The sequence below is a fragment of the Microcaecilia unicolor genome, chromosome 8 (genome assembly GCF_901765095.1).
Source record: "Microcaecilia unicolor chromosome 8, aMicUni1.1, whole genome shotgun sequence".
Lineage (NCBI taxonomy): Eukaryota > Metazoa > Chordata > Amphibia > Gymnophiona > Siphonopidae > Microcaecilia > Microcaecilia unicolor.
The window spans coordinates 33,900,327-33,912,481 of record NC_044038.1 but is presented as its reverse complement, the minus strand read 5'-3'; the positions used below and the strand labels follow the sequence as shown (position 1 = coordinate 33,912,481).

The 12,155-nt window shown below is 41.7% G+C and overlaps 1 protein-coding gene across 1 annotated transcript; it reads right to left on the bottom strand.

Moving 5' to 3' along the window:
* Positions 1–305: 305 nt before the first annotated feature.
* On the bottom strand, positions 306–11,589 carry TNFRSF17 (TNF receptor superfamily member 17). The gene is made up of 3 exons (XM_030212084.1): positions 11,425–11,589; positions 9,426–9,584; positions 306–2,882 (listed from the first exon to the last, which is right to left on the bottom strand). The coding sequence occupies exons 1-3, from the start codon at positions 11,540–11,542 to the stop codon at positions 2,560–2,562; spliced, it is 600 nt and encodes a 199-aa protein (XP_030067944.1). The 5' UTR covers positions 11,543–11,589; the 3' UTR covers positions 306–2,559.
* Between the last annotated feature and the right edge of the window lie 566 nt (positions 11,590–12,155).

Here is a 12,155-nt window from a genome sequence, read left to right as displayed (position 1 = left end):
ATGGACCTTTGGTCTTTCCCAGTATGGCACTACTTATGTACTTATGTACTAACTGCTGTCAGTTAGGCGTGTAACTGATAGTATTCTATAACCCGCGTGCATAAGTGCTAGGCACACCCCTGTTTGCCCATGTCCCTCCCAGGTCCACACCCCTTGTAGTTATGCGCTGTGGATTGTGCATGCTGAATTTGTAGAATACCGGTGATGACGGTTATGTGCGCACCTGCAAATCAGTGCTAATTAACACCAATTATAGCCAACGATTGGTTGTTAATGCCAATTAGCAGCTAATTTAACTATTAACTTACGCAGGCAACTGGCACTATTCTATAAATTGCCCACACAACCTTGTGTGTGAAAGTTTATAGAATTAGGGGATAAATGCATAAGTCCCATATCCTTGCGTGGCACTATGTGGAAATTTCCTCTGAACTGCTCAGGTGCTATTCGTGCAGTGCTGAGGCACAGTGAACATGGAGCAATATTTAGCCAATATCCATGTTGTTAAGCAGTTTACATTAGGCCAGAAAAATGACCCAACTTAAACAAAACAGCTGTATGTATAGGGCCAGATTCAGTAAATGGCACCAAAAATTATCTAAATAAAATTAGTGTAGAATGGTATTGCATAAAGGGTATTTCAGGATGGATGCTCTTTATAGGATAGTGCATTGTGCCGGGATCCATGCTCAACTTTATGCGCAAGGATTTACACCAACTGAAACTAGGTGTAAATCCCAATGTACAAGTTGGGCACAGATCCCCACTATTCTATAACACTGCACACATCTTAAAGGAATGCCCCTGACCTACCCATGCCCCTCCCATCATTATCACACTCAGCTCAATTATTAAACACTCTTTTATAACGTTCAGAAAGTTGAGGATTTTTACAAAATACTTTAGCCTAGTGGCTTTCAGAATTTTGGTTCAATCTTTAATTCTCTCTAGACTAAATTATTGTAGTTTAACGTTAGCTGTTTTTTTTTCTAAATCATTGATTCATCGATTACAGCTGGTACAAAATTCTGCTGTTAGACTGATTTTTGGATTATCTCAATTTGAGTCACTTCGATTTTATTTTTCTAAGCTCCATTGGTTACCAGTTAATGAGAGAATACAGTTCAAATTAGGTATTACTACTTTTAAAATTCTTACTGCGGAAATTCCTCATTGTTACAAGGATTTTCTTTTTGATATAACACTCAGAATCTGTTCAACTTACATTTCCAATGTATAAGAATTTAAAATCTATCAAACATCCACTTTATCTATTCAATATCAGTTAGCTAACCTCTCGAATCAACTCCCAATGTCTTTGAGGTCTTGTACCCGTTATCTCCAATTCAGAAAGTACCTAAAAGCTTTCCTGTTTTGTAAGGCAGGTTTATGGTTAGTTAAAGTGTGATTTGTAAAGTTTAATATTACTTTGTTGTAATTACTGATTGTCCAGCTCTTGTCTATTGTGATCCGTCCTTGAACAGAATAGGTATAGCCGGAATACAAGAACTGATATAACATCACATTGTTATGCCCTCTTTGGAGATCTATGAGGAAACACTTAGGTACTATTTTATAAATGGGCATATAAGTGTGTTTTTGTGCAAATCTGCCATTTCTGCCTCATTTCCACACTGAAAACTCAGCAGGGAAGTAGCATCTAACATTAGGCTCCATAACAGCTGAGCATGTTCTCAGTCTAAGCTGAGCAGGAGTCCTCTACCTTCAATCCTGCCAGTGGGTGGTGCTGTTTCACTGCCATATTTTCAAAGTGAGGGACAGGCAAGCTCTGCAGAACTCTAGGGAACCTGACTCTCCCTAGCAAAAAAACCCCCATAAAACACCACCCCCCACTGGCAGCAGCGCAGTTGAAGGATCCCACTCAGCTTAGAGGGAACAGTGCAGCTGATTATCACCGGTATAAAATACAGCTACTGGCTATGAGCACTGTCTGCATCGATTCAGCACCGCCAACTATCCATATAGCAGCACTGAATATATGTATTTCTTTTAAATACTGCTCCTGGCATTTAAAAGAAATGCTCACTATTGCCACTGAATATTGACACAATCATGTGTATCATGAAAATCCAACTGATTGGGGGTCTCCCAGGAATATTCCTGGGAACCACTGTTCTAGAATTTCCCCTCTACTGGAAAAAAAAAACTTGATCCTTGTGTATCAATTTATGTCTAGGAGGTATTTAAATATTTATATCATGCATACACGTTTAAATCCTTAAGCCATTCTCTCCTGTGCTTTGCTCTGCATTTGGGTAATTATACACCGTCTGTAGTAAAACTCAATTCAAAAAACGGTGATGTAGTCACAAATGGTGACGTAGATAATTTCACTTCCCTACTGGGATTCACAGAGCTAGTCACATATGAGAAACTACTTTGACTTTCTCTAATAATGAAAGAGCATCTGGAGGCGTTAAATCCTAATAAAAGAAAATGAAAATAAAGGTTAATTACTTTATGAACTGTCAGAATCCGTTCCTGCTTGGAACTTATAGTAAGGAACTCCATTCACTCATCTTTAGCAGATGGGCTGCTTTATGAAGTGCTACAAAATGATTTCCATATCTCCACGAAAGTATCACCCAGGACACCTGGTCTGTAGTTACAATAATCAGATGTTTTTGTGGTGACCAGTACGGTTGCTCCTTCCTCTGTGGCTGGTAGAGGAAACTGAGTGTCAGGGCTGGGTTGGAGTTTCGGTGAGCTGCAGATTTCATGATTGTTCTCTTCCATGTCTGCTTCACACATCACTGCTGTTTTTCCTATGTGTTCTGTTGCTGGGAGTAGATGATCGTCCACATCATTATTCACAGTGTTTTTAGTATCAGCCTTACAAACATTTGGAGCCAACCCAGTTTCTGAAAAACATTAAGCTGATTTTTATTGCCTTTTTTCTCCCTCTGCCTTTGACTTCCCAGCCCCACGCTACCCAATTGAGTGGCCCTAAGGGAAGGGGAAGGGATTTTGGATTTAACCTACCCTTTTTTTTCAAGTGAAACTCAAGGTGAGTTACATTAGATATATTCATGTCCCCAGAGGGCTTATAATCTAAGGGGCCCTTTGACTAAAGCTTAGTGTGTGCTACATGCTAAGAAGCCCATAGATATAAAATTCCTAAGGGGGTCTTTTACTAAGGCACGCTTACGTTTTTAGTGCACGCTAAAAATAGGCACACACTAAACATTAGAGACGCCAATGTTTTCCTATGGGCATCTCTAACATTTAGCGCGTGCTAAAGATGTAAGCGTGCCTTAGTAAAAGACCTCCTAGTTTGTACCGGAGGCAAAGAAAGGTTAAGTAACTTGCCCAGTATCACAGGGACTGCAGTGGGATTTCAACCAGGCTTCCCTCATTCTTTGTCCATTGCTCTAACCATTAGGAGCCCATGAGGCCTGTCTTCTGAGATAAACCTTCCTACTTAAGCCACCACTGTCTTTCCTCACTCCCTGGACCTCAGTGCACCAGTTTAATAGTGTGCCCAGGCTTGGTTGACCCCACTGCACAGGAGTTCCAAGGCCAGACTTACTGTCACAGAACTCTAACTTTTTAGTCGGAAGTGCAGATATGTAAATAAAATATTAACCTTCAGAAAGGAGGCAGCAGTTGCAACAAATATATACAATTTAAATATTTTTGAATTGGTAATATGACTTACACCATATTTTTACTAACTTTTCCTAGCAAAATAAGTTTCTCTATCAAACCCAAAGCTTTGCTTAAGTACACTTGATAATGCTGAGTGTCTGCTTCTTATATCTTAATGAAGTTTCTACAAATTTTACAAGTTTGGGGCCCAGGACAGCAATTTTGGAGAAAACCCCAAAGCACACTAGTAAGTTGTGCCTTCTTCAGCTTCAGGCAGGCTTGGGGGTCCTCTCTAGTCTGAGACCCAGGGCAGTTGCCCTGGTTGTACCCCATTAATGCCAGCCCTGGTTGAATATGAACAATTATCTGGTCTAAATTAGACACACTGTACATGAACCCCCTCCCCCCGTGAGATGGGTTTTGATGAGAGTAAGAGGACAGAGAAAAGCTGGTTAAAGTGCATTTAAAAATACAAACGGGTTTATTATTTCTGAGTTCATAACCATCAGTTTGCTTGCCTTAGTAGTGGACTGAACATGGTTACATTTTGAAAGGGGGGAACGGATTGCACAGCTCTAGCTGCATGCAAATGAGGAGAGATAGGATGATGAGAGCTTTTTCAGGGGATTAATTTACTAAAATTAATAATGCTTGTGGGACATACTACGCACTGTATGGAGTGAGCTGAATCAAACTGAGAGGAAAGGAAAATTTACTCCCTGCAAGTTTAGTGGGGAGGGCAACTGATGGCACGCAAGACAATTTTGGTGCTCAACTTTATAGAATAGCGCACAAGCAGAAGTGCATGCAAATCCAAATAATTGCCAATTAACCCCAATAATTGGAGTCAATTGGCCCATTAAACAGTTACTTTGCATGTGCATCTCAGGACCACACCCAAAATTTGGCACTCATACTTCAGCTACCTTTATAGAATCCAGGGGTATATCCACACATGTATGTTATCTTGTATGCATGGTTTCAAAGTGGGTGTTAACATGGGTGCAGCTTCGGCAAATGCATGTATGGTATAAAATACAATGAGATACATGCATATCTGATGCATTTAGGCAGAGGCGGCCCAAGGCAATCTACCACCTGAGGCAGAGATGAGATGCTGCCCCTACCGCCGCCCTCCCAGTCTGGCATCTCCCTCCTCAACCCTCTTCCCAGCATTTGCCTTATTTTATTCTTTTCCAAAAGGCAGCCGCAGCAGCGGCAGCAGTTCCCATAGGCTGCCCTGCCACAGTGCTGCCGGCAGTGGCCTCTTCACTCTACTGCATCCTGCCTCTGAGGAAACAGGAAGTTACATCAAGAGGTAGGCCACAGTAGGGAGAAGAGGCCGGTGCTGGCGGCAGGGCAGCCTACGGGAAACGCTGCCACTGCCACATTTTGGAAAAGAAAAAAATAAGATGAGTGTGGGGAAGAGGGTTGAGGAGGGAAGGGGAGAGTGCCACCTCCTCAGTTGGCCTAATGGTAGGGCCACCACTCCATTAAGCATGAGCATTTGTAAGTGGTTGTGCACATGCATTTATACTGTTACACTAGTCCTACTATATAAATGAAGAGTGACCGACGTGCCGCACATGCACAGAACAGCGTAGCTGTTTTGCGCATGCGCGGTACGTCACAGATCTCTTCCGAGCTGACGTTGTTAGAGGAGGCAGGAACAGAGCTGCGAGTGACCGGCGAGCACCGGGCAGGGATCGTCCGACAGCAGCTCCGAGATGCACTCCGACACGTCCGATAAGCTGCTGCCGCTGCTGCTGTGACCCGGACGCTTTCCTCTGCCACCATCCCCCGGGGCGGCTTTCCTGGGCAGTGCCTCGGCGGGGCTCCGACCACTTTCTTGCCGGTTTTAATGGGCTCAACGGCTTGTATTCTATAAAGAAAGTAGGCACCTACTTTCCTTTATAGAATAGGGTACCAGGCACCTTCTAGGCACCTAAATATGGGTGTCAATTTATAGAATTGACCCCCCCCCCCCCCACCCACAAGCTACACAGAAATTTCCTTTAAAACCGGTGCTAAGCAGAGCTAGCAAATTTACCTGTACAAATCAACAGGCAAAAAATATTCTCAAATTCTGGTGTGACCTCAGAAAAGGCAGCACAAACTCTCTTCACTGCCAGCCACTTTGAGAGAAATTTTATGACAGATCCACCTAGCTTGTATGGCAGATATGTGCATAACTTGCACCAGTTTTCTGACAGAAAGTATATGAATACTTTCCATTTTGAAAATTACTCCATAGAAAGCGCTTGCACACATTTACACACAGATTTGAGGGCTTATTTTACATATATTTTTTTTAATTAAGTCTAAACCCTTCCACCAGGAATTCCTTCATTCAGGTCAGATAAAGTAATGCAAATATAAGCTGTATGCATAGACATTTACATACAAATAGCCTGAGCAATTTCATAAAAGGCTATTTCTGCACATATACCACTGGTCCACTGGCAGAAATGGCTTAAAGTTTCCCTCTTTGTGAAGTAACACAAAACACTGCAAAAAAAAAAAAAAGGCACCAAGAACCTGTGAAGCAAACATGCCATAGCACAACATAGTTAATTCTGAGGATCCAGGCTGCTATAAGCCTACCTATGAAAAGGCAACACCGCAAATAATACACCAGACCCTAGAACATGGATACAACATTGGCACAGTCAGACAGAAAACAGGGATAAAAATAGTTTACCTGAAATTGGGGTGGCAAGCTATTTTGGGGGGGGGGGGGGGGTGGCACCCCATAGTGATGTCTATGCTTATTTAATAAGCTGTGCTAAGGTATACAGTTAAGTTCCAAAATTAATGTGCAAACCCGCTGTATTAACCGTTGCTGGAAATGCCTCCATTTTGCTGTGCAGTTAACACAGAGAAGAAAATCACCACTGCTTGTTAACTGCACATCAGATAATGTGCAATGCATTTAGCTACACCTCTGTATTATCTACTGTATTAACAATTCATGGTAACAACGTCTGCATTAACTTTGCATCCTCCTTCTGTTGTGATCGCTGTTTAACATGGAAATTACTGTTAAAGTTCTGTGTTAACTATTAGTGAGGGTCCATGCTGATAGTGTCTGGCCATTTGGATGTCAAACAGCTAATCAGCTTAGTACATTATCTTATTTTAAGGCACAGAAATCTTTAGAGAGCTATTCAGAGTTCCTTATGGTCTTGGGCAAGTCACTTAAATCTACTGCCTCAGGTACAAACTTATATTGTAAGCTCTTCACTGACAGGAAAATACCCAGTGTACCCGAATGTAATTTGCATTGAGCTGCAAGTTAAAAAAAAAAAAAAAAAGCGTGAACTAAATCCAAAATCTCTTCCCTTCCTTTTCCCTTCAAAAATGCAAATATTTAATGAAAATATCTTCAACTGGACGTGTTAATGCTCAAACTGAAGTTATAAGTAAAAAAACAAGATGTTAATCTGTCAGGTCGGAGGAGTATTTTCTGGTTTATGACATGAATGATACAATACCATAGATGTATGGTACAGACCAGAGATGATAGGCCTGATACCAGTTCATGGGCAGGGCCGTGCCAACACGGTAAGCGAGGTAAGCACGGCAGGAGGGTGCCGTCCTCTGGGGGGGGCGCCCCGCCACGCCATGCTTACCTCGCCCTCCCGCGTCCCAACTGCCCGCCCTCTTCTCCCCCCCAAGATCCCTTTTAAATTTACCTCCGTCCGGCAGCGAAGGCACGCCACAGCATCAGTGAAGGAGGCGGCGCTCCCGACGTCTCTACTAGTCTTTCCCCTTCGCTCAGAGTTCCGCCTTCTTCTGACGTCAGGGAAATGACGTCAGAAGAAGGCTGGACATTGAGCGAAGGGGAAAGACTAGTAGAGACGTCGGGAGCGCCGCCTCCTTCACTGACGCTGTGGCGCGCCTTCGCTGCCGGACGGAGGTAAATTTAAAAGGGATCTTGGGGGGGAAGAAGAGGGCGGGCAGTTGGGACATGGGAGCAGGAGGGCAGCGATCATTTTCACGGAGGGGAGGGGGCGCCAACTGTTCATCTGCGGGGGGGTGCCAACTGATCTCCTGCAGGGGGGCGCCACAGACCCTTAGCACGGCCCTGTTCATGGGGACTCATTTTCAAAGCATTTAGACTTACAAAGTTCCATAGGTTACAATGGGGCTCATTTTCAAAAGAGAAAAACATCCAAAAAGTGGCATAAATCTGCATTTGGGCGTTTTTCTCACAAAAACGTCCAAATCGGTATTTTTAATACCAATTTTTAGACGTTTTTCTATGAAGTTTGTCAGAAGTCTGTTCAAATCACAAGGGGGCATGTCAGGGATGTGTTAAGGGCAGAATCTGGGCATTCCTAGCACTTGGATGTTTTTCTGCCATAATGGAACAAAACTAAAACATCCAGGGCTATAAGTTGGACGTTTTGGTCTAGACCTATTTTATTAACAAATAAGCCACAAAAAAGTTCCCTAACTGACCAGATGACCATTGAACAGAATCAGGGATGGCCTCCCCTCACATCCCCAGTGGTCAATAACTCCCTTCCACACTCCAAAAATGTGATAAAAAACATTACTTACCAGCCTCTATGCCAGCCTCAGACTCAGATCCATTACAGCAGCATACAGGTCCCTGGAGTAGTCTAGAGGTGTGTGCAGTGCACTGCAGACAGGTGGGCTCAGGCTTATACCTCCCCCTGTTACAATTGTGGTGGAAACTGTGAGACCTCCAAAGTCACCAGAAACCCACTGCACCCACATATTGGTGCTCCCTTCACCCATAAGGGCTATTGGGAGTAGTTGGTTTTGGGCGAGTTTGGGGAGGCTCAGCAGACAAGATAAGGAAGCAATGGTGAGATGTGTACCTGGGAGCATCTATCTGAAGTCCACTGCAGTGTCCCCTAGGGTTCCCCATTGCTCTCCTGGGATGTCTGTGTGGCCTGTCTACTAAGAATAGTGGCTTCTCCTACATCCCAATGGCTTGATTTTGTGTGTTTTTCCCTTTAACTTTTTTTTTTTAAATGGACCAAAAAGATAAATGCACAGAGCACAAAATCATCTAGCAAATAGCCATTTTCAAAACCAAAAGATAGACGTTTTTCTATTTTGAAAATGCCTATATTCCCCACTTAAATTTTGGACGTTTTTACCAAACATGCCCCTCTATGTAATTTTGTAAGTCTAAGAGGCCCTTTTACAAAGGCACGCTGAAAAATGGCCTGCTGTAGTTTAGACATGTGTTTTGGGTGTGTGCAGAACCATATTTCAGCGCACCTGTAAAGGCCTTTTTAACATTTTTGCCGAAAATGGACGTGCGACAAAATTAAAATTGCCATGCATTCATTTTGGGTCCGAGACCTTACTGCCAGCCACTGACCTAGCGGTAAGGTCTCGCGCAGTAACTGGGCGGTAATGGTCTACACACGTAGTATGACAATTACCGCCTGATTACTGCCCCTGCACCAGAAAATAAGAATACTTTCCCGCGTGCCTAGTGGACGCGCATCAAAAATAAAATTACCGCAAGGGCCACGCAGTAGCTGGGCGGTAACTCAAAATTGGCACGCATTGGGCACATGTAGGCACCTACGCAGCTTAGTAAAAGGGCCCCTAAGCAGTGGTGTAGCCAGGGGAGTGCCAGGGGAGCGGCTGCTCCCCCAAATGGAGTTCTGCCAGCTCCGGTGCCTATTTTTTTCTCAATGTGTTGCAGTGAAAATGTGCGCCAGCACCGGCAGAAGTCCACTCTCGCTCCCCCCGTGTCATCAACCTGGCTCCGCTTCTGCCCTTAAGTGCTTTGAAAATACACCTGATTATGCAATTTTCCACCGTACCTGTTTGCCAGAACTCATCCTTTGACGTCCTTGGGTGCAGCTTTTTCAGTAAAACTGTTAGTATGAAAACCGTGACTGTTAAAAATAATACTGTGCCCAGGCAGATCCACAGAACTCCATCTTTGTCCTTTTCTGTGACCTTCACTGGATTAACAACATCTTTTGAAATTAAAATAAAGACACAGAACATCATTTGAATTTGTATTATATTGAGTTCTTTCAATCATATTTTTTCACAAAAAAAAAGAACTTACAAATCAAATACTTCAAAGCATTTAGGACTCAAATTCTGTAATCGTGCCCAAATTTGGGTGCCGAAAAAATGTGCGCTATGCGCTATTCTATAAACAATGCTCCAGGTTGTTTATAGAATGGCTTAGTTCTGGGATCTGTGCCCAGTTTTGAGTGTGAGGATTTACACCAAGCGAACCCTGGTATAAATCCCAGCCCCTAAATTAGATGTGAATCCCTCGAATTCTGTAACAGTGCATACAAAACCTAGAAATGCCCCTGATCCGCCCATGGCCACACCTCCTTTTTGGATCCACATTGGAAAACTTTATATGCGTATCTTTATAGAATAGTGACTATAAAGATGTGCACACAAATTCAATTTATTGCCAATTAGCACTTATAATTGATCGTTAGCACCCAATTGTTTGTGCTAATTGGTTCATTAAATAATTGAATGCACAAATTGGGCACGTGTCCAAATTTGCGCTCACAATTTTGAGTGCTAGATATAGAATTAAGGGGTTAATGCTTTTGATAAACCTATTCATTACTTAAATATTTTTTGGTTTGAACAATTAAACCTCCACCATTCATTGTTTCTCATACATTGTACAATGTGAATGTTTGATAGCAGATATTATGCCACAGAATCTGAGTTCTCATATTTATTTAAAGCCATTCATAATCTGCCTATCATATTCTAAGCGAAAACACTTGCTATAACAAAGTAATACACTGAAAATTAACATAAAGAGAATCAAACTTTTAAAATTTGTGTAATGTATGTACTTAGCAACTCCTCTTTACAACTACACGATATTACTGTACGTTAGTAAAAAAAAAAGCTGTATCAACCATAGATGTTTGTTGACCTTTATTTCTGTGTATCTCAGTGGATGAACACAGCAAAACTACTGCTTTATTCATGCTATTGCTTCAATGACAGTAACATGAGATTTGGCATTTTAGAATTCCGTTTTGGACTGCTATTTTCTTAACAGCTTTGAGCCTGAGTTTCCATGACATCTAGATGGTAAATGAATACATGTTGCATTTTGCATTGCATAAGATAATACAACAATAAAAAGTACAGTGTATTAGTTAAACCATAAGTACTGAAAAAATCTAAGATCCTAATCTACTGAAAAATTATCATACAAAGTAAAAATATAGATAGATAGATAGATAGATAGATAGATAGATAGATAGATAGATAGATAGGTTTTACCATATGTTAGAGTGATCAAAACAACAAAGTAGCATGATGGGAAAGTATTTGGAGGGGCGAGAGAGAATTAATATTACATGATCATTTTTAATAATGTTTCCTATCTTTTTTTTTTGTCTTTCATGCTTGTTGGTGTTTTATATGATTGAATTAATCAGTTGGGTGAATGTGTAGAACACCTTACTTGATCTATTTTATTTATTTAATGCATTTGATATACCACTCAAGCCTACCTATAGGCACAGAGCAGTTCACACACAAATATCTGTACAGGTATTTTCTGTCCCAAATGGGCTAACAATCTAAGTATTATTTGTACCTGGGACAATGGAGGGTTAAGTGACTTGCCCAGGGTTACAAGGAGCTTTGGCTATAGCGTATTAATTCATTTTATTATATTTTAGTAACATTCAAATATTGGCTTGTATAGAAGGTTTTATTTTTTTTTTTTGATACTTAAACAAAATAAAAGAATAGCTTTAAGTAAAATGCAGCATGTCATTAAAAAAAACAGTAAGAAGGAAGAGTTGTACTTACTGTTATTGCAGTAGTTGTGGCATAGACGAGGTGGGGACCTGGGACATCTAACATGACAAGACTGACAAATTTGTAATAACATGTCAAAATACTCATTTACAGGACACTGCCTAGACATTTTTAATAATACTGGGTCTATGTTTAAAAAATGATGAGGAGTCAGTCTTTGCGGGCTCTAAGAAGACTGTTCCCTTGAACACTTAGCCTGTTAATAGTGGCAGAAATCATATGCTGAACTACCTCAATGTAATGCTTGGGTAGGACAGCCCAGTAGGGTAACTGGGATTTCCCCTCATCCCACCAGTCCCAGCCCCCCAGGTCCCAAAGGGCTTTATTTGAATAAAAGCTGCTGATTCAATTTTCTGCAGGCATGGGGGAGTCATTTCTTGAAATAGACTATTTCAGTAGGGTCTCTTATGCAGATGGTCTCATAATGCAGATTTTGAAGACTAAATCTGAGAAAATGTAATGTCATATTGAAATAAGTAAGTGGAGGAGTCACCTAATGGTTAGAGCACCAGCCAGACAACCAGGGAAGCCCAGTTCAAATCATATTGCTGCTTCTTATGATCTTGGGCACGCCTCTTAACCCTTCATTGCCTCAGATACAAACTTAGGGGCCCTTTTACTAACGTGAACTGAAATCTGGGTTTAACACATTCTAATGCAGGATTTTCCTTTGTGCTAAGGCCAGATTTAACGTATACAGTCACAAAAGAGAGGGAATACAG

What these genes read in the sequence shown, in the direction of transcription:
- TNFRSF17 (XM_030212084.1), bottom strand. Translation starts at nt 11,542, where the DNA reads ATGTCTAGGCAGTGTCCTGTAAATGAGTATTTTGACATGTTATTACAA. An exon ending in CCACAACTACTGCAATAACA is followed by an intron (nt 9,585 to 11,424) that starts GTAAGTACAACT and finishes TAATTTCAAAAG; the next exon opens with ATGTTGTTAATCCAGTGAAG. An exon ending in GGATGAGTTCTGGCAAACAG is followed by an intron (nt 2,883 to 9,425) that starts GTACGGTGGAAA and finishes AATGTTTTTCAG; the next exon opens with AAACTGGGTTGGCTCCAAAT.